Source organism: Notothenia rossii (assembly GCF_949606895.1).
Source record: "Notothenia rossii genome assembly, chromosome: 1".
NCBI lineage: Eukaryota > Metazoa > Chordata > Actinopteri > Perciformes > Nototheniidae > Notothenia > Notothenia rossii.
This window is the reverse complement of record NC_136912.1, coordinates 17319306-17339261: the sequence shown is the minus strand read 5'-3', so window position 1 is coordinate 17339261 and position 19956 is coordinate 17319306. Positions and strand designations below refer to the sequence as shown.

Genomic DNA, 19956 nt, shown 5'->3' with positions numbered 1-19956 from the left:
CATCACTAGTAGTATATGCTTTCTGCTCTGAGTAATCAAGTACTTCTTCTGTATGCAAATCACTTAATAAGATCAAAACGAAATCCACTCAGTGTTTTATCATCTATAAAGAAGCACTTGCATCTTCAAAGCTAAGGTTTCATCTTATCTAAGGATTCGAGGAATTAAACACTCAATATGCCAAATAATCAATATTGCTGAAACGGGGGGGGGGGGTCATGTCTGAGTCACGGTGTGAACACAGCTGCTGCTGCATCGCCCTGCGCTCTGTGATTCACGGGAGATCTATCCTTGGAGCTTTTTTTGGTTTTAAACCGTATATTTCTCTTATTTCGTCATTCTGCCAGAAACACATATTCATACCGAGGCTGTATTAAGTTCCAAATGTTCTTCCTGTCTATTGCTTTAAAGGGAGGAAATGAAGACTAAGATCAGATATATTACAGAAAAAGGAGAACACTTTCTGACATGTTGCTCATACTGAGATTAGTTTAGCTGGGCAGCTGCTGTTGTTCAAATGTTTGTCCTCTGAGTGTAAACATTTGAGAAAAATGTGGCTTCCTGGCAGCCTTAGCGTGAAAACACAACTTTTTCTGTGGTTTCCGCTTTCCGATTCCAGCCAGGGACCTTCGATACACGTGAGAGGCGCAGCTATCAACCAGTTTCATTTTTGTTTAATCAGCTGGTCATTTTTGAGAAATGCATTAATCCATAGGACAAAGAAAGGCTTACAATGCCTCTTTCCTTGAAAGGCTAAAACCTAACAATACAAGAATTGATACTTTTAAGAGCTCTAATGTTGAGATGTATTAGATGGAAAATTGCTATGAATCATCTAATCGTTGCAGCTCTAAAGCGAGTGTCTTTCTTCTGTCTCTTCTTATACTTCCTGTCTGTACATTTCTGCTGTCAAACTATCCAGTAAGAGAAAGAAGATTCACATTACATACAGTACCTCAGGGTATGTTCAGTACAGCATGTATTTGTGAATACATTGACACAGATGGTAGTAAATTGCGTGCTGCTCTGAATGGAACCACTATTCTTCTCTAGTGTGAGCGGCTCTCATGTCGTTGTGTAATTGTCCAACACAAGAGGCCCATTCATAAAAACATGGAAATACTACCTGCTATATCCCCACATCCTCACGGAACCACATTCCATAATGATCCTATTCCACTGCGAGACATGTTAAATAGCAGAAACATTTTTGATACTGATGATAGAAAATGTTGTGCCTTATATCCATATATTTCCCATACATATCTCGGAGGCACACGTGCAGAAGCAATGCAGACTAGGGCTGCTCAATGAATCGTATTTTAATCGCGATTACGATTATGGCTTGCAACGATTACGAAAACAACGTAATCGAAATAAAACGATAAATTTTTTTATTATTATTACTACTTTTCTTTTTGATTTTTTTTTTTTTGCTGGGGTTTTCAGTTGAATTATACTTAAAGTTCAGGGTTAATCAACTGTTAAAAACATACTGTTCACATTTTTTTCTCCAATAAATGGATGTTTTCAAAGTCAATGAATAATCGCATTTAATAATCGCAATTACAATTATTGACCCAAATAATCGAGATTATGATTTTTGCCATAATGGAGCAGCCCTAATGCAGACCTAAAGTGTCCTAATGTACTAACGTTCCTCTCTGATTCCCTGCAGGCTCACTGCAGAACAGTCATGCAGGCTCAGGAAGTCCTGAGACAGCTGCGCTTCCCAGAGCTGGAGGATTTTCGGCATTACATGCGCGGCCTGCCCACCAACGCACTCATGGGCATGGGAGCCTTCGCCGCCTTCACCACCTACTGGCTGGCCACCCGGCCGAAAGCCCTCAAACCGCCCTGTGACCTCGGCATGCAGTCAGTGCAAATGCCAGTAAGTGATCTCTTTCATTTTCTTCTGGTTAAATCGAAAGTCCTCCTGCAACACAGGAAACAATGATGCATCTGTCCCTCCTCCGCCTTGTAAGCCCCTGCGCTAGAGAGGAATAACAGAAGCATAAGCAACCTCTGGAAAGAAACTGGTCAGAAGACCTCATTCAGCAGGAATGTTGATGGATCCTTCCCACAGACTGAAATCACAGCTGAAGCTCTTTCAAATTACAAGCTACATCCTCACTGCTCGTCAACATTGGCTTTTGATTTGAAAATTGAATTTGAAAAACATGACATTGCATTTAGCTCACGCTTTTATCCAAAGCGACTTACAATAAGTGCATTCAACCAAGAAGATACAATCTTGAAGAAAACAGAATCATATCAGGTTTCATAGAGCTAAAACATTTCAAGTGCTACTCAACTGGCTTTAGATACGCCAGTCCTTTATTATTATATAAGTGCTTTGTTAGTCATTGTATTGCTCGAGGTGGAGTCGAAAGAGATGAGTTTTCAGTCTGTGCAACACACACAAAACAACACTTACTAAATGCAAACCTGGCAAGCTGTGCTCAATTGATCTGTTGAGTCTCTTTTTAATTAGGCTCTTTTTATAATTAGCTAATATTTGAAGCATACTGTATGTTAGGATTAGTTACCCAAAGCTTAATTTAGGCTGTTGATAAGAACAACTCCTGAATTGCCAGTGTTTTGAAAGTTCCCTTGGCTTGGTGTTTATCCTCCTTCCTGCAGGACGACAGACCCTTTATTAATAATGTATTGACATTTACTGCACAGATAATGGCCTATTAGGAAGTGACTGAGTGACTTTTAATAATTTAGTCGAGAGTTGCACAGATTTTTCACAGCCTAGGAACACAGTGGTTCTTCTAACAGTATACAGTTGCAAGAAAAAGTATGTGAACCCTTTGGAATTACCTGGATTTCTGCATAAGTTGGTCATAAAATGGAAGAAGCCACTGCTGTCCAGAAAAAACATTGCTGCACGTTTGAAGTTTGCAAAAGAGCACCTGGATGTTCCACAGCACTACTGGCAAAATATTCTGTGGACAGATGAAACCAAAGTTGAGTTGTTTGGAAGGAACACACAACGCTATGTGTGGAGAAAGAAAGGGGCACAGCACACCAACATCAAAACCTCATCCCAACTGTGAAGTATGGTGGAGGGAGCATCATGGTTTGGGGCTGCTTTGCTGCCTCAGGGCCTGGACAGATTGCCATCATCGTCTGAAAAATGAATTCTCAAGTTTATCAAGACATTTTGCTGGAGAACTTACGGCCATCTGTCCACCAATTGAAGCTCAACAGAAGATGGGTGATGCAACAGGACAACGACCCAAAGCACAGAAGTAAATCAACAACAGAATGGCTTCAACAGAAGTTAATACGCCTTCTGGAGTGGCCCAGTCAGAGTCCTGACCTCAACCCAATTGAGATGCTGTGGCATGACCTCAAGAGAGCGATTCACACCAGACATCCCAAGAATATTGCTGAACTGAAACAGTTTTGTAAAGAGGAATGGTCCAAAAGTCCTCCTGACCGTTGTGCAGGTCTGATATGCAACTATAGGAAACGTTTGGTTGAGGTTATTGCTGCCAAAGGAGGGTCAACCAGTTATTAAATCCAAGGGTTCACATACTTTTTCCACCCTGCACTATGAATGTTTACATGGTGTGTTCAATAAAAACATATAATTGTTTGTGTGGTTTTAGCTTAAGCAGACTGTGTTTGTCTATTATTGTGACTTAGATGAAGATCAGAACACATTTTATGACCAATTTAAGCAGAAATCCAGGAAGTTCCAAAGGGTTCACATACTTTTTCTTGCAACTGTACATGATGACTGACAACTGTTATAGAAGCTCATAATCAAACTCATTAAAAAACCATAGTGTCATGTGCAATGAAAAAAGTCTCAACATTTTAATAGTATAGTTTGTGAAAACAATATTTTAAGTATGATAGTATGACGTGACATAAAGGAATGAAAATAACTCTTTGTTCCTAAAGTTTAACTGTAGAATTAGGTATAGCTGTTTTTGATGGCCTACACGTGTCCGACTGAATCCAGAATCCGTGTAGAGACTGAATCCAGAATCCGTGTACGAACGGTTATACTCACACGGTTTCCTCCGCCAGAAGACATGACAGGACACGTTAAGAAAACAGTGACTCCAACGCCTGTCTCGCGTCTTCTCTATTCACAGACCTACCACTGAAGTACGTGTGTCTCTTAAAGTAACAGTACAACGTTACATAGAAAATGTACGGAACAGGTTGTTCGAGATAGGTAAGAAAACACCTATAGTCACATCTCATTTAAAGCGTACTCCAGTGCGAGTCATTTACTTTTAAAATCCTAAACTTAAAAAGAATTCCAAACATACATCTGTGGGAAAGCAAACACACCCTCGCCTCACACATATTGTATGTCGTAAAAATGTCATAGCAAGTAGTGTAGTAAAAAAATAAAACCGTTTCAAAATGTCATTAGTTTGTTTACATTTCACAAAAAGTCATTCTGTAGTATGGACATGAAAAAAGGCATATGAATAGTATTACATCTCGTAAAAATGTCATAAGCAATAGGTACTACACATACCGTAGTATAGTATGTCTTAGGGCTGCTCGATTATAGCAAAAATCATAATCTTGATTATTTGGGTCAATAATTGATATCACGATTATTAAAAACGATTATCCATTTACTTTGAAAACATCAATTTATTTAAAAAAAAAAAGTGAACAGTATGTTTAACTGTTGATTACCCTGAACTTTAAGTATAATTCAACTGAAAAACCAATACAATTTTTTTTTTTTAAATCGTTTTATTTCGATTATGATGTTTTCATAATCGTTGCAAGCCAAAATCGTAATTGCGATTTAAAATACGATTAATTGAGCAGCCCTAGTATGTCTTTATATGGAATATATAGAATAAAAAAAAAAAGTATACTATTTCATATAAAAAAAAAAAAAAGGTCCTAACTTCCTCTGTCTCCTGAGTTCCACAAAATAAATAACAATAATTCCTCACGTGTGCTCATGTCGTAGAGGTGCTGAGTGTTTGTCAGTGCTGATCATAACTCCTCATGACTTCTTCTTGCAGGGAGATGAACTCGCACGCAGGTCGGTTCTGAACGACAGCGACGAGCACGTTGCATATTACTACAGCGACGCACGCACCATGTACGAGGTGTTCCAACGAGGGCTCCGGGTATCAGGTGAGTGTCTCTCTTGAATCGCCTTTTGATGTATTTATTTCAGTGAGTGTAGATAATAAGAAGCAGCTTTATTTATTTCCTTTCGCAGATAATGGACCTTGTCTAGGATCGAGGAAACCAAACCAGCCGTACGAGTGGCAGTCCTATAAACAGGTGAGACGTGGACAATGACGTGGACATCTAAACTAACTCAACTTATCTATAATTCAAACCTAGCAGAGTCACAATATATTTAGAAACAGACTTTTGTTTTTTTGCGCAGGTGGTGGAACGAGCGGAGCACATTGGCTCTGCACTCCTTCACAGAGGACACTCCAACAACGGAGACAAGTTCATTGGGATCTTCTCCCAGAACAGGCCGGAGGTACAACAGAATGCATTATCTCTAACGTTGCTTAAATGTAAAAGAATTTCAGATGCAAAGTATAAAAGTCTGTCTTCAATCAGTAATTAGAAGCAAGAGTTAATTTCCATCGTCCATAGCAAAGACTGAACAGCTGTAACGTTTCACAATTTGAGACTCTACATGGAGACTGGTTCCACTCCTCTGAATCTCATCTCAGATTGATTTTAGTGAGTAAAATAGATGATTAAATGGATTCGGGATGAATAACAAACACATTGTATTCCAGTCCACTTGTGGAGCAGCAGGAGTTTGGGTTATATCTCAATATAGAACTATTGTTTACATCTTTTCACACAAAATACATTTCAAGTGTTTTAGCTCATTGAAACGAATGCACCAGCACTTCCAATGGTTCGGCCTATTTGAAGCAAATGCACCTGCATGGTTCTTGCTGTATCTTCATGGTTTATCGCACTTATTCTAAGTCGCTTTGGATAACATCTCTAATCTTTGGGTGTGTATGTCTTGTGACTTTATGTCCATCTGTTTCCTGTGTTTGTCTCTTAGTGGACCATTTCGGAGCTGGCCTGTTACACGTACTCAATGGTGGCCGTCCCTCTGTACGACACACTCGGCACCGAGGCCATCGGCTACATTATTGAAAAAGGTACACAAAAGTTCACCTTCAAACGAACACACACCACTTGCAGCGCTCTAGATCGACGACACTGATACAAACTAAGTGGTTCAATTTGTGTTTTTCCAGCTGACATCTCCACGGTGATTTGCGATATACCTGAAAAGGCTGGGATGATCATGGACTGCATCAAAGAGAAGGGGCGGACGGTGAAGACCATCGTGCTCATCGAGCCGTTTGACAGCGAGCTGGTGACGCGTGGACAGGACTGCGGCATCGAGGTTCTGAGTTTAAGGGAGTTTGAGGTGAGAACACCAGCTAATATTCTTTCTGTGTATTATTACAACATCTGTTTACTGAACGACCAACATCAGCAGAACTGACACAGTGATTAGTTGTGTTTATAACCAAATGGAAATTAGGACCTGAGGCGCTGTTTGTTTGAAGCTAGATTGTTATCAGCTCCCTCTGCGCACTTTATATTTCACCATGCTTTTAATATTTGTTCCAGGCCCTGGGTAAAGCAAACCTCCAGAAACCAATGGTGAGTAGTAAAAGCACACCTCAGTTGACCTGATGATGACATGCCGGAAAACTGAATTTCAACAAAAGAATAATCATTTTAAAAGTAGATCATTCCACTATAATCAGCAGCACTCTGTCAGACCCCTGTACCAAAACAAAGGATTGCACATTTCTAATGAAATATCTTGATATGCATGAGTGTAGACCTGTGATCTGATTACAGCCCCCCAATCCAGAGGACCTCGCTCTGATCTGCTTTACGTCTGGAACCACAGGTGATTACACAACTTGTTTACAACGTTAATCCTTTGGAAATGTTTTTCTCATCTAATCACAATCATCGTTTTCTTTTCAGGGAACCCAAAAGGTGCAATGCTTACTCATGGAAATGTAATCTCCAACACTGCAGCTTTCATTAGAATAACAGAGGTAAACACACACACCAGCTAAACCTGAAGATACAACATTTACGCTTTGAAACTGAAGATAAATGGCATCATAATGTCGAGTCACTGTGCTTCATGTTTGTCCACTTCTTTGTAAGGTGGCGGCTTCTGCTTTTCCTAAATTATTCATTTTTTCATTAATGAAAAGTTACATTTCCATTGGTGTTCCCCTCTCTCTTTTTCCTTTATGTTTTTGTTCATTTTGTCTCAGCCTGAGAGTAAAACTGCAGCTGTGAAAGTACTCCCACCTCCTCTGCATCATTCCTTTAAACGGTTTTGCTTACCGTCTTTATATCCGCCTATAGGGACATCCAACATAAAGCAGTAAAGGACATTCTTCTTTGCAGTAAACGAGCAAATTCTGCATTAATGAAACATGTGGTATTGAGTGGGACTTATTTCATTTCACACAGCACATAAGATGAGACAAAGCTTTGTTGATTCCTGTGGGGAATTTCAGGTGTGATAGCCGCAACAGAGCATCAGATAAGAGTTCACTCAAGGATAATACAATCAAAACATAAGATTAGATATGTAAGTAACAGTTTGAAAACAATGATCAAAATACCTATTTAAAACACTGACCAGTTGACACTACATACATACAGATATGCGATATGATATATATCAGATCGCTTTATATATTTAAATGTGTGTGTGCACAAACCTTATATTCATATAGGGCAGGTTGTTTAAACATGGTTTACCTTTGACAGTGCAGAGAACAGGAATCCTTGGGACTGTCAAATAAATCAATAATATAAAAAACATTTAGTCAAATTGTATTAACCCAACTGCTTAAACCATCATGAGATTTGGATCACATAAAATGTAATCGTAGAGCGTTGCTTCAAATCTAAGATGTCTCCGTTCAGGTTGGAGCTCCTCTTTTTGCACCTTTTTTTATATTTTCCTTTCCTCTCACATCTGTTTCTCTCCTCTCGTGTCTGTTCGTCATCGCCCTCCTCCTCCTCCTCCTCCTCCTCCTCCTCCTCCTCCTCCTCCTCCTCCTCCTCCCCTGCGTGTTGTCGTCCAGGCCATTCTGAAGCCCAGCACTGAAGATTGCCTTATCTCCTTCCTCCCTTTGGCCCACATGTTTGAGAGGGTGGTGGAGGTACAGTACAGTACGCCCCGCCTGACCTGCGTACCGGCATGTGTTTTGCTTTGTGTGTCCTCCGCAGGTGCACTGCATGCTGGACCTCCATGACATTCATGTGTCCTATCTCCCCCTAGCTCACATGTTTGAGAGGGTGGTTCAGGTAGGTGTTGGACTTGTTTACATTCAAATGTTCTGTATAAGTGGAGTTTTAAGAATCATAGCACTGCTGTCCCAATTACTGAAATGTCATCCTAAAAGGATGTGTGTTCCTTTATTAAATGATATTATGGATGTTTTAAAGTGAAATGTTTCATAAGTAGGTTTTGATTGTCTAAATAAATTGCATATTGAAAGGAACAGTGCTCTACTTGTTGTGTTAACACAGGTACCAAAGGACTTAAAATAAAATCAACTTCATGTCTTTCTTAACTGTTTTAATGATATGTGACGAGTAACAGCTTTTGTGGTGGTTTTGAATAACAAACACTGACTATATAGTGAGATCTCACCAACATTGCCCTCTTGTGGTTAAATTGTCCCTCTGATTTATTTGCAACAAGGAGTAACTTCCTCTTTCCATCAGGGTGTCGTCCTCATCCATGGGGCTAGAATCGGCTATTTCCAGGGGGACATTCGACTTTTGATGGATGATTTGAAAGCGCTGCAGCCAACAGTGTTTCCTGTAGTCCCACGACTCCTCAACCGCATGTTTGATAAGGTCAGAGTTTATCTAATGTCACTCATTGTAAAGTCTACCAAAGCCATATTTAGGAGAAGAGCATGTTTATTCACTATTTCCTCTTACATTTATTTCAGTAACTTTCTTTTGTGACTGTAATTACTTCTTTCTTTTTTAGGAATTTACTTATTTATGTACACAAGTGCCATTTCTCTGGTTTGCTGCCCTGTTTGTTCGATATGTTTTAAAATAAGGTGTCTCAATTCTCCACAGATATTTAGTCAAGCCAACACGCCGCTGAAGAGGTGGCTGCTCGATTTCGCTTTCAGCCGGAAGGCGGCAGAGATGAAAACTGGTGTGGTCAGAAAAGACAGCATTTGGGACAAGATCATCTTCAAAAAAGTGCAGGTAAAGAAAGCACCTATTAAACTTACTCATCCACAAAAAAAAGTCTGATACTTAGATATTACCCTGGCTTTGAATGAGGCTTGGTCTTACAGAACTTCGCTTACCCTTTTGAAACATTTTATATTTGAGTTGAAAAGTCATATTAAAGGTTAGATAAACACCTGTCACAAGTTCCAAGCCCATAAGATATTTCAACAATTGATTTACTATTGATATGATGTAATCAAACGATGGTCTTCCTGTGTTTGCTCTCTGCAGGAGAGTCTGGGCGGTCACGTCAGACTGATCATCACAGGAGCAGCTCCGGTGGCTCCGACCATCCTCACCTTCCTACGAGCCGCTCTGGGCTGTCAGGTGAGCGGCCTCCACTCCACCATCTCACATTCCTTTGGCTAATCTTTATCAATTAGTTTTATGTTCATACATGTCACTAAAAACCCGCTCTGCTCTCCACAGTTTTATGAGGGCTACGGTCAGACTGAGTGCACCGCTGGCTGCTCCATGTCCATGCCCGGGGATTGGACCGCAGGTAAACCCCCCATCTGTTCTCGTGTAGTGAAGCCTATGAGAGACATTTAAACAATTCTTTCTGTGAACTTTGAAACTAAACTGTGATGATTTTGTGTCTCCAGGTCACGTCGGGCCTCCTCTGCCCTGCAACGCTATCAAACTGGTGGATGTGGCAGAAATGAACTACATGGCAGCCAATGGAGAGGGAGAGGTGAGGAGTGCTATTCAGTAACAATCAAATGCATGAAGTCAGTGGAGGAAAAAAGTATTTATTGGCTGTAATTAACAACCGGTTTGGATAGAAATAATGAACTCAAAGTATAATAATTCTTAAGAAAAACCACAGTGACTTCACTTGAAGCCTCAATGCCATACCAATTACTTTTAAGAATACAAAAGCAGAAATACCATTTGCACGTGTGTGACATCTAGTGTTTCTTCACTATAATGAACATGGTCAGTGAAGCTTACCCTACAAGCTGCATATCAGGCAGAATTCATAAAAATACAGTGGAAAATGTACAATAAATCATTCATTAAAGTGTATGATATGAATTACTATTATTATTAAAACACTTTTCTCTGCAGCAGAAAGATCTTAACACGAGTAACACATGGATAAGCAAATGTTTCATTCGGTTAAGAGTAAAGACAGCCTGTCAACCTACTCATTATGACAATGCTGATGTTCAGCTAATATAATGTTTACAATGTTCACATGCCATGTTTTTACAATGAATCTTAAACACAAATTACACCTGCAAAATAACAAATAACTACAAAACTTAAGTGTCGGACAAATATAACATTTTGAACTGATGGTGGCGCCACGTTAAAGGGGATCCCTAAAATGATAGCAATTTATCCTGAGGGAAATATGTCCTTCAATAAATATGATGCAAGCCATCCAGCAGATACTGAACTATTTCACAGGTTAACTTAAATATTTGCCCTGCCTGTGGATCAAATGTCAGAGGATATCCAATGTCACATTGATTCTCGAGGCATCATAAATATCTGTTTGGACATTTCTGAAAGATTCCCCTCTTATATTTGTTGAGATATTGCAGCCTGTACTAAAATGGTGCCATTAACAGAGTAACCGTTATTGCTCCCTAGCGTTGATATACACTTGATATAATCTGCACGTGTGCTTGCTTCTAAATATCTGTAAAATGTAAATGTCATGAACTCTATCATCTCTCCCTCCAGGTATGTGTCAAAGGACCAAATGTTTTCCTGGGATACCTGAAAGATTCCGAGAGAACTGCAGAGGCCATCGACGAGGACGGATGGCTGCACACGGGAGACGTCGGGAAGTGGCTTCCTGTAAGTAGAAAGAATGTTGAAGGGCTCATTCATCTTTAATTATGAGTACATGTAACACACCTCGTGTATTATATTGTTGTATGCAGTGAACTGGGGGCAGCAGCTAAACCTATGATGTCATCAAATTGTGAATACAGTGTTTGTTTAAGTCAGGGGTGTCAAACTCAAGGCCCAGGGGCCAAATCCGGCCCGCGACTTCATTTGATGTGGCCCGCAAGAGCTTGCAAAGAATATAATACGTTATTATACAGTTACATGCCACTGCTACAGACGACATGTCCCACAATGCATCGTGCACTGTGACATGCGCACTGAAGAGAGAATTATTTGCCCTGGACTTCTGCTTTCAGACGTAGTTAATTACCCTATCCGATAATAATGTAATATAATACATTATATTATATATTTATATAGTTATAACCGGCCCTTTGAGTGCAACCATAATGCTAATGTGGCCCGCGATGAATTGGAGTTTGACAACCCTGGTTTAAGTCATAACAAATATAGCACATCCCAGTATATGTAGTATGTGATAAAGATATAGTTAAGTCATAAAAATGTCAGTATGTTGTAAAGAAAAATGATGGTAGATAAAAGTTATACAAATACACTGACCATGGATAAGTGTATCTCATAAAACCGTCTTTTTTGTTCTTTTTTTGCAGAACGGCTGTCTTAAAATCACTGACAGAAAGAAGCACATTTTCAAGCTGGCACAAGGAGAGTACATCGCCCCCGAGAAAATAGAAACGGTGTATAATCTCAGTGATCCAGTGGCCCAGATATTTGTTTACGGCGAAAGCTTACAGGTGAGTTCATGAATGTGTAAACATCAGATGTTCTTATCATAATGTGCAGTATCAGTTTGTAGTTTGGTTCAATATGTGTGGCTCTGATGTCCTTGTTGTGTTTCTAAGGCATGTCTGGTGGGGATAGTGGTTCCTGATCCAGACTTTTTACCTATTTGGATGAAGAAAAGGGGGATCGAAGGCTCCTACTCTGAACTGTGCAGTAACAAGGTGAGGTGTCACTGTCCGCTGCTCACACACACAGCCATTTGCTATGTGAGCTAACGTGTGTGTGACTGTTTGTAGGATGTGAAGAGCGCCATTCTGGAGGACATCCTGAGGCTGGGCAAGGAGGCGGGACTCAAGTCCTTCGAGCAGGTAACTGTTGCCATGTTTTATCAAAATGCTTCATTTTTAAATTACATCTGAAATGATTAGTCGATTCGTTACTCTCACTGACAGACCAATAGTTTGAGTGTATTTTGATGTTTTTTAAGACAATTACATCGAATCAGTTTTTGAAAAGGACAATGAATATTACTTTTGGACTACATTTGAATAAGATAGAACTTTATTGATCCCAATTTGCGAAATGTTTGTGTTGCAGCAGCATAATGGCATGGCATTGTACAAATTAAAAAATTATTTCTTTCTAGTCTTTTGTGAGAATATACAGTGCAATTAAGATGTAGTAGTCTTTATTGTTATCTTTATTTGCAGACATTATCTTGTAAAACACTATTTTTGGTTGTATTAAAATAATTCACAAAGTAATTGTATGTTGCAATTACTAATAGATGTTAGTTGTAATTGAGACACTGCATCAAATATTGCTTTTTGTTCCTCCTCTGCAGGTGAAAGACATTGCGTTACACACCGAGCTGTTTTCTATCCAGAACGGCCTGCTGACCCCCACCCTAAAGGCCAAGAGGACTGAGATTCGTAACCGCTTCAAAGAGAACATTGATGAACTTTATGCCAAAATTAATATGTAAACTGGGATCGAGGAGTAGAGAAGGTGACCATTCAGAGCACACCGCCAGAACCAAATAGTTAATGGAGGGGAAGTATGTATTGTTCCTGTACCGCTAAAGGGTCCCTGCTGTCACCATGTTACTGGAATCACATATCTAAGGGTTGAGGTTAAAAACACACAAAGGGGAAATCTGACTTGCTCATGCCTTAAAACTGCCTTCGACTTCTCCACCGTCAGAAGGTAAACACATTTCTGCCAATTTTGTATTCTTGGGAGCCGCAGAAAGAAATCCTATTAACACGCTTTGACATCTGTGACTAATATTGAGTATTAATGTTTTGGTCTATCTATTTAAGTCGGTATTTAATGTAATCATTCAACTGTAAATATTGTATCTGCTAAAAAGTCTATTTGTATGCAGAGTATTTTGCCTGATACTCAGTGGTTTAAATGTCCTTCATTCCCGTGTGTCTCCATGCTGAAGGACTGATGAACCCCTTCCTGTGCAAAAGTTAGAGTTTTGGGAAGATTTACAGACTTTTGGTGCCTTTTTGTGTTTTTTTGTTTAACACTGCACAGGAAATAGTGAATGTTACTCTTATTTCACATTTGGTTGTCATAGGTCGCAGGATAAAGCTGCACTTTGTCCGTTGTATTACACTTGAGGTTTCTGGGTAAATATTTTAAACAACAAAGATTTAATGGATCACTTTTCATTTGAAGAGGCACGTTTTTAAAAGAGATTTAATGTTCTTGTCGACATTTCACATTAATTTTTTTGGTGTAAAACGGCGCAGCATTTCAGTTGTCATGAATTCAGATGTTAAGTCTCACACACAAACACGTCGAGGCCTCCTTGACATTTCAAGCCATATTGTTCTGTTTTTTTAAACACTCTGAAATGAAAAGGGCGAAGCTTCAGTTTTCGGCCAAGTACAGTGTCTTTATTTTCTCAACTGTACGAAATAAACACTTTCTCCAAGAAGGGTAGTTTTTCTTTCATAAAGAGGGGAAAAATAATAATTATGACCCCTAAAAAAAATACATCCCTCATGTCTATAGCTGCCCACCGCTCCTAGTACTAGACTCCTGATATAGGATGGGTTAAAAGCAGAGGCCAAATATCACTGTGCTATGTGTGACCATTAAAGAGCATTATACAGGAACTCCCCATTAGTCATTCCTAAGCACCATTTAAACCTTTTCTCTAAATGGTTCATCACTTATATAAAAGGCAGCATTAGGGATACTTTAAATGTTTATAATGAAGAATTGACCTTTCCTCTAAAGGCCTATATTAAAACTGTTTTATTTATTGTCATCCATTCATCCGTTTCTACACCAGGCTTCAATTACAAAAGGAGTTTGACTTTTTGACAAATCAATAAACATACATAGCTTGCAAAATATAGTGGCTTATAAACTAGTTATTACATGTTGGTCAATTATAACTAGGAGGACATTTGGTAAAGTGGGTGCAAAATAACATAAGACTCACCCTCTAATGGGAGTCAAAGTCTGCCATACATTTGAGCAGAAGCAGATCAGGGATATCCCCGCTTTTTTGTTCAAAGTCGTCCAGGCTGTGTAAATAGTCCTGGTCGTCGTCCCCGTCCCCCCAGCCGTCTGCAGGTCCCTGCTCTGGACACACTGTCCTCTGGGGGGTCGAGGCCTGGCTGAGTTCAATGTTGCCGGCATCGTCCATTAAGTAGGCCTGGTCCTCCTCGTCCTGTAAGGGAAGAGAAGACACGATCATACACTGCTGCATGTTGAGGAGAACAACATGGGTTTGAGATTTAGAAGAAGACAACATTATTTCATGGCAAGTTAAGCGTAGATAGGAGTAAAGAAAAGAAGCAAACCAGTGTCATGATGTAGCTGACGCAGATCTCCTGTGGCAGTGGGTAGCCTGCAACGTCAAAGGACACGTTCTCAGACACCATTTTGCAATCTGCCAATCCAAAAACATCACGTGTGCTAGGGTTGTTGTTTGTTTCCAATGCGGCACTTAGGATCATTGCTTACTTGAGGACCTGAAGTTCCTGCACTCAGGGTCGAGACACTTCTGGTACCACGCTTCCTCTTTGAGGTCAACAACAATCCTGCAGAGGAAGGTGAGACAGAATCAGAAGGGAAGTGGAGCGCACTTTAAAGGCCCTGACACACCAAGCAGTCACCAGAGAACTCGCCGATGCCGACTGATGCGTCGGCGTGTTCTCCTGCGTCTTGGCCATGTGTCGCACTGGAACACACCACAAAGACTTCAGCCGAGTACATACGAACATGCGTGAGTGGCAATAACTCTTTACCAGCAGGCGGCGGTAGTGTGTATTCGTCATTAAAAATAGGCAACAACCGGAAGACAGAAGAAGAAAAGACTACGTGATCTAAACAAACAACAAATAGTGTGTGCGTTCCATTTTCACTCTCTTCCATCGAAAACATGTTTCGTGCGGTACTGGAGCTATCAGCCATTGGAGTGTTGCTTGTGGAAGACATTCTCAACCAACCGTTTCGCTTCTCATGCACTGATTCGCTAGCTGAACAGCCAATCAGAGTGATTTCTTTGTCCGACTGCCTGTGGCCGACGCACGGCCGATTCAACATGTTGAATCGGCCGTGCGTCGGCCAAATAAGGCGTGTCACGGCCGACGGTGCGGGACACACCAAATTGAGTTTGGGCGACAGGACACGCTTCGTCGTCCGACTAACGAAAACGGCTGATTTCGGGCTGGTGTGTCAGGCCCTTAAGACTGTCAACATATAACCTGAAACATACATACATGATGTTGTTGCTTTTGTGAAACCTTTCCACGTTTGCACACCAGCGGTAATTTGCGATGTCGTAGACAATCAGCTGTTCAGCAGCAAAGTAGTTCCACCGTCTGATGCCTGTTGAATTAAACATGAAAGGAAACTCCTGACAAAGACCATATACTACGTTTTGATGTACATTTAGTTGCCAGGTACTGAATCAATCCATGTTCAATTACATTTTTTCTTGTAAATGAAAATGATCAATCATGAGTTTATTAAGATGCGGCAGTTTAATCAATAATAAAAAAAAGCTGGATTCAGCTCTAGTTCACTTTTTTAACCAAGACATGCAAAAATGTTTGGAACGTGACCCACTTTTTGTAAAAGCATTTCATGTATTAGTCCAAACACTTACTTCCATGTACGCCGTCCTTTTTAACCACAGTTAATACAAAGTTGTCCACTTCTGGATAAGGCGATGACAAGTGGCCCGAGAGTGAGCCTGCCACTGATGGATGGGGAAATAAATATTGCTTTTTATAAAGAGACATATGAGGTCAATTATGGCTGAGCTAATTGTACAATACACTTTGCATGTTTGCATAGTAGAGAGAAGGCTTCTGTCGTCAGTGTTACCTGGGTCTGTGGCTGATTCCTGCTGACGGGGAGATCCCAAGGTTTTGGATTTCTTTGTTTCAGGGATGTCTGACGTAAGAATTATCTGACCTGTGAAGCTAATGAAACACAGTAACAAGCTCTGAGGATGTGGCTTTAGGAAAGTAATATTTATAGAACAAAGGAAAGATATGAAAAGTGTTTTACCTTATATTACAGACTAAAGAAGCCAAGAACACGCTTTCCTCCGCAGAAATTCCCTTCTCAGGTTTGTGAATGAACTCGTTGTCGTCTGCCACCGTGAACGCAGCGTTCTTTCCCACTTTTGATGACTTGTAAAGGCGGAAATTTCTGTTCTTGGTGTAAACACCTGTTTTTGTAAAATATAACGAGAAATATGTATTCATTAAAAAGGTACACACTGGCAATGTTTACAAAGAATTAAAAGGTTTGCAGAGTATATCAAGAGAAGCATTTAACCCAAGTTGTTGATTTATGTTCAAAAATGACAAATAAAAGCGTATGATTTTCTTACCAAGATCAACAAAGAGACAGTGTTGGCCATCTTTGTTTTTCACCTGGAGGAAGCTGAGGTCTCTCTCTTCCTGCTTGCACCTCTTGGCCTCTGGACTGTCAGACGTCTGCCCTGCTGTCGCTGCCGTCCCTTCAGACACAGCATTTGCTCTGCTGCCAATATGACATTAAGACAAGTTACACGAAATGATGGTAGCTAAGAAATGTAATAAGTTATTTTCACAAGTTAAAAACACAGACCCTGTTTCGCAGTTTTTCTCCTCTGGATTCATCCCAACGCTCAGGCTGCTTTTGGGTGTGCTCAGGACCGATTGAAGAATTGAATGGATAAACCTGCCTGAAAAACAACAAGGATATAGGAATTGAAATTGAGGTAAACAACCAAGTGTTGTTACCTAAATGCAAAACACTGACCTTACCCATATGCAAGTTGTCTTTGAAAGCTGCATTTTTCAGATTAAAGATGAGATGCCGACTGAATTTGTCCTCCGTGCTGGAGTCGAGATTGAGGATATTTTTTGCAGAGCATTCAATCCCATAAACTTCCATCAACTTGTCGCATAGATACTGTCAACACACAAAACACAGACAGGTTCAAATACTGTATCTCCTTCATCTTTAAGAAATCAAGCAACAAGATAAACTACACAGATAATATATCTAAATGATTTAAAAGAAACGACTGCATTTTCTCACAAATTGGAAGAAAACTAGAGTCCCAACATTCTCTAAATCTAATAGACATTGGCCACACACAAGTGCTGCAAAAACTCTCCAGCTCGAAATTAAAAGAATATGAGGGAAAAGTAAACGATAAATGCTTTTTTATATTTTTGATATTGTTTCCCCTTCTTTATCTTACTGAAAGAAGCTCAAGTGGATACTTTTACAAAGCATTATTTGGATATATAAATGTCAAGTTGATCATCTTAGTGGTATTTATATCACTATAAAAATATATTATATAGCTTACTTAAAACACAGATATATTAAACACAATATAGTAAGACCTTTTGTCAATGAGGATGTGAAAAGTACCCCACCTGGATAAGTGAAGAGACCATGGATGTCCCATCAGCCCCTTGGTTTGAAGGCTTGTGGAACTCCAAGTCAAAGTAAAGTTTACAAACAGCGCCCTCTGGTATCACCTCGTAGCAGTGCATCAGGGACTGTGGGTAAGTCCTGAACAAAAATCACAATGAATGCACATTTCTTAACACACGGAAGAAGATGAACCTCCTTTTGAAATGTTTATTATTTACCTGTAGTAATGCCACAGCTCACTGTAGCTGGTCACCAGGAAGATCCTTTGACCCAGGGATGTCTTTTCTTTTTCAAGTGCAAACACATGTACAGCCTAGGAAATGCAAAGTGCCAGCATCAGATTTCCCCTGACACACAGGATGTACAATCTTAAAGGTGCAGACCAATGACAATAAGTCTTGTTTTAGTACTTCCTTGCAGCTCTGAGCGAAGCTGACCGCCATACTTTGACGAGGGAAGAGCTTCCAGATGGAGGACGGCTGGCACGGCCACAGCCGAGGTTTGTATTGAGCGGCCAGAGGGTTCAGCTGGAAGGACTGAGCGAGCTGCTCCACCTTCTTCATCCGCTCTCCCCACTTACTCATCTTGAATCGATTAACAACCCTTTATTACAAACACAGGGGCAACTTTTTCATTACAAACGGGGTCAGAGGTCAGCTACAATGCAGCACCTTTCTCGTACTGTTAGAAGTTTAGTGATTTGCTAAAGGCAACTTCAACAGAGTGGATGCTTGAACTTCGGTCCTCCTCTCATCCTTCAACCTGGTTTATATATAATAATAATCATAATAATCATAATAATATTATATAAAGAGGGGTGTCTGTTATTTACCTTAATCCCTCACATACACAATAATAAAATGTGTGTGCAATGCATAAAATCAAGACACTTTGAAAAAACTGTATATGTTCACAATAATCCTATAAAATAAGAAATAAACTGAATTCCAATCTTAAAATGTGACATATTTCCCCAGTGTAGTAATAATATCTGGTAACTACTTGGAGTCACTGTTCTTCATGAGATGGACACTTATAACATAAATAAGAATTTAAAAACAAATGCACCATTTTCATTAAAAACGTTCATAGAAAACAGACAGTAGATACAAATCCAATACAAATAGTTGTGTCCTACTTATCCAATGTATTAATAATCTACAATGCTGCATTGATTTTGAATCACTGGGTCACATTACATGACAATGAAGCATTTACATACATGTGACTTTTCAATCAAGACACAGCAACATTTTCATAACAATATTCATATAAAATTGAGACAAATAATAGAAATGTGGCCTTTATGTTCAATCTAGTAACACAGTTCCCCATTGAGTCATCAGATCATATGATATGGACGTTTTTGTATACAACGGAAATTATCTTCTTTAATATTAGGAAATAATATAATTAAACGACCAGTAATCCATGTGCTACATAAAGCCAATTTATTATATTTTTTAAGAATAATTGTCACTAATATAGGCAGAGAGATATTGAAATAACATTGGTTTTGAGACATTTAAATAAATGTATTGATGGTCCCTAACCCTAACTGAAACGAACATCCAACCTTACGCTGACTTCAACGCCCTAACGTTGACTTGTAATATTATTCACTTTAACGTTATTTTAGGTAGTGGGTTTAAGTTTGCCAGGAGTCATTATCAGTAGAGTCATCGGTACAACAGTATTGAGGTTACGTTACCGTTGTGTTTATGTCAAGTGTCCACTCCTCTCTCACATGTTGCAGACGACACACGCAACTGTTTTCTTTTTGGCGCGTCTGAACCCGGAAATGGTGCCGTTTCCGGTAATAAAACGGAGTCGAAGCGGTAGCACCAGATTATAAACATTAACATTTTTACTGTCTTTTATTCATTTATTATTATATATTTTTTTGAGAATTGTTATTAAAGTATGCAGCGTCATGATAGAAGAAAATAGACATTTGAAGTACATGCATTGTAAGAAACATACACGATAACTACTGCCGGTAACTGCCTTTAAAAAATAAAAGCCTTTTAACCCGTTAACTGCCAGACCAAGAAAAAAGCTATGGAAAAATATTTGTTTGCATTTTCTTAAAAAAAATGGGCCACAAATAACCACAAACAATTTTCT

The 19956-nt window shown here is 39.6% G+C and overlaps 2 protein-coding genes across 4 annotated transcripts in view; one reads left to right on the top strand and one right to left on the bottom strand.

Moving 5' to 3' along the window:
• The window catches only part of acsl1a (acyl-CoA synthetase long chain family member 1a), an 18032-nt gene extending 4168 nt beyond the window's left edge, over positions 1-13864 (top strand). Inside the window, exons 2-21 of one of the 2 annotated variants that reach the window (XM_079672884.1) lie at positions 1679-1891; positions 5022-5136; positions 5225-5289; positions 5399-5500; positions 6050-6149; positions 6249-6424; positions 6631-6663; positions 6868-6919; positions 7000-7073; positions 8272-8349; positions 8773-8907; positions 9142-9276; positions 9535-9630; positions 9733-9805; positions 9909-9997; positions 10999-11115; positions 11781-11924; positions 12033-12134; positions 12210-12281; positions 12758-13864. In XM_079672884.1, coding sequence (XP_079529010.1) covers positions 1697-1891; positions 5022-5136; positions 5225-5289; positions 5399-5500; positions 6050-6149; positions 6249-6424; positions 6631-6663; positions 6868-6919; positions 7000-7073; positions 8272-8349; positions 8773-8907; positions 9142-9276; positions 9535-9630; positions 9733-9805; positions 9909-9997; positions 10999-11115; positions 11781-11924; positions 12033-12134; positions 12210-12281; positions 12758-12898 — 2094 coding nt within the window. In that variant the 5' untranslated portion in view covers positions 1679-1696 and the 3' untranslated portion in view covers positions 12899-13864. Of the gene's footprint in view, positions 1-1678; positions 1892-5021; positions 5137-5224; positions 5290-5398; positions 5501-6049; positions 6150-6248; positions 6425-6630; positions 6664-6867; positions 6920-6999; positions 7074-8126; positions 8205-8271; positions 8350-8772; positions 8908-9141; positions 9277-9534; positions 9631-9732; positions 9806-9908; positions 9998-10998; positions 11116-11780; positions 11925-12032; positions 12135-12209; positions 12282-12757 lie in introns of both variants that reach the window. The other variant, XM_079672883.1, reaches the window with a different exon arrangement.
• Positions 10035-19645, bottom strand: primpol (primase and polymerase (DNA-directed)). 2 transcript variants are annotated; one of them, XM_079672897.1, is made up of 15 exons: positions 19541-19645; positions 18240-18432; positions 18048-18142; positions 17829-17967; positions 17205-17352; positions 17026-17122; positions 16787-16938; positions 16459-16621; positions 16273-16370; positions 16052-16144; positions 15663-15771; positions 14905-14981; positions 14742-14788; positions 14378-14608; positions 10035-11113 (listed from the first exon to the last, which is right to left on the bottom strand). In XM_079672897.1, the coding sequence occupies exons 2-14, from the start codon at positions 18411-18413 to the stop codon at positions 14381-14383; spliced, it is 1620 nt and encodes a 539-aa protein (XP_079529023.1). In that variant the 5' UTR covers positions 18414-18432; positions 19541-19645; the 3' UTR covers positions 10035-11113; positions 14378-14380. The 2 variants fall into 2 exon arrangements, with proteins under 2 accessions (XP_079529023.1, XP_079529024.1); XM_079672898.1 differs by having other exon boundaries at positions 16787-16935.
• Positions 19646-19956: the final 311 nt, after the last annotated feature.

What these genes read in the sequence shown, in the direction of transcription:
- primpol (XM_079672897.1), bottom strand. Translation starts at nt 18,413, where the DNA reads ATGAGTAAGTGGGGAGAGCGGATGAAGAAGGTGGAGCAGCTCGCTCAG. An exon ending in TGGTCTCTTCACTTATCCAG is followed by an intron (nt 17,353 to 17,828) that starts GTGGGGTACTTT and finishes GTGTGTTGACAG; the next exon opens with TATCTATGCGACAAGTTGAT. An exon ending in CAAAGACAACTTGCATATGG is followed by an intron (nt 17,123 to 17,204) that starts GTAAGGTCAGTG and finishes GTTGTTTTTCAG; the next exon opens with GCAGGTTTATCCATTCAATT.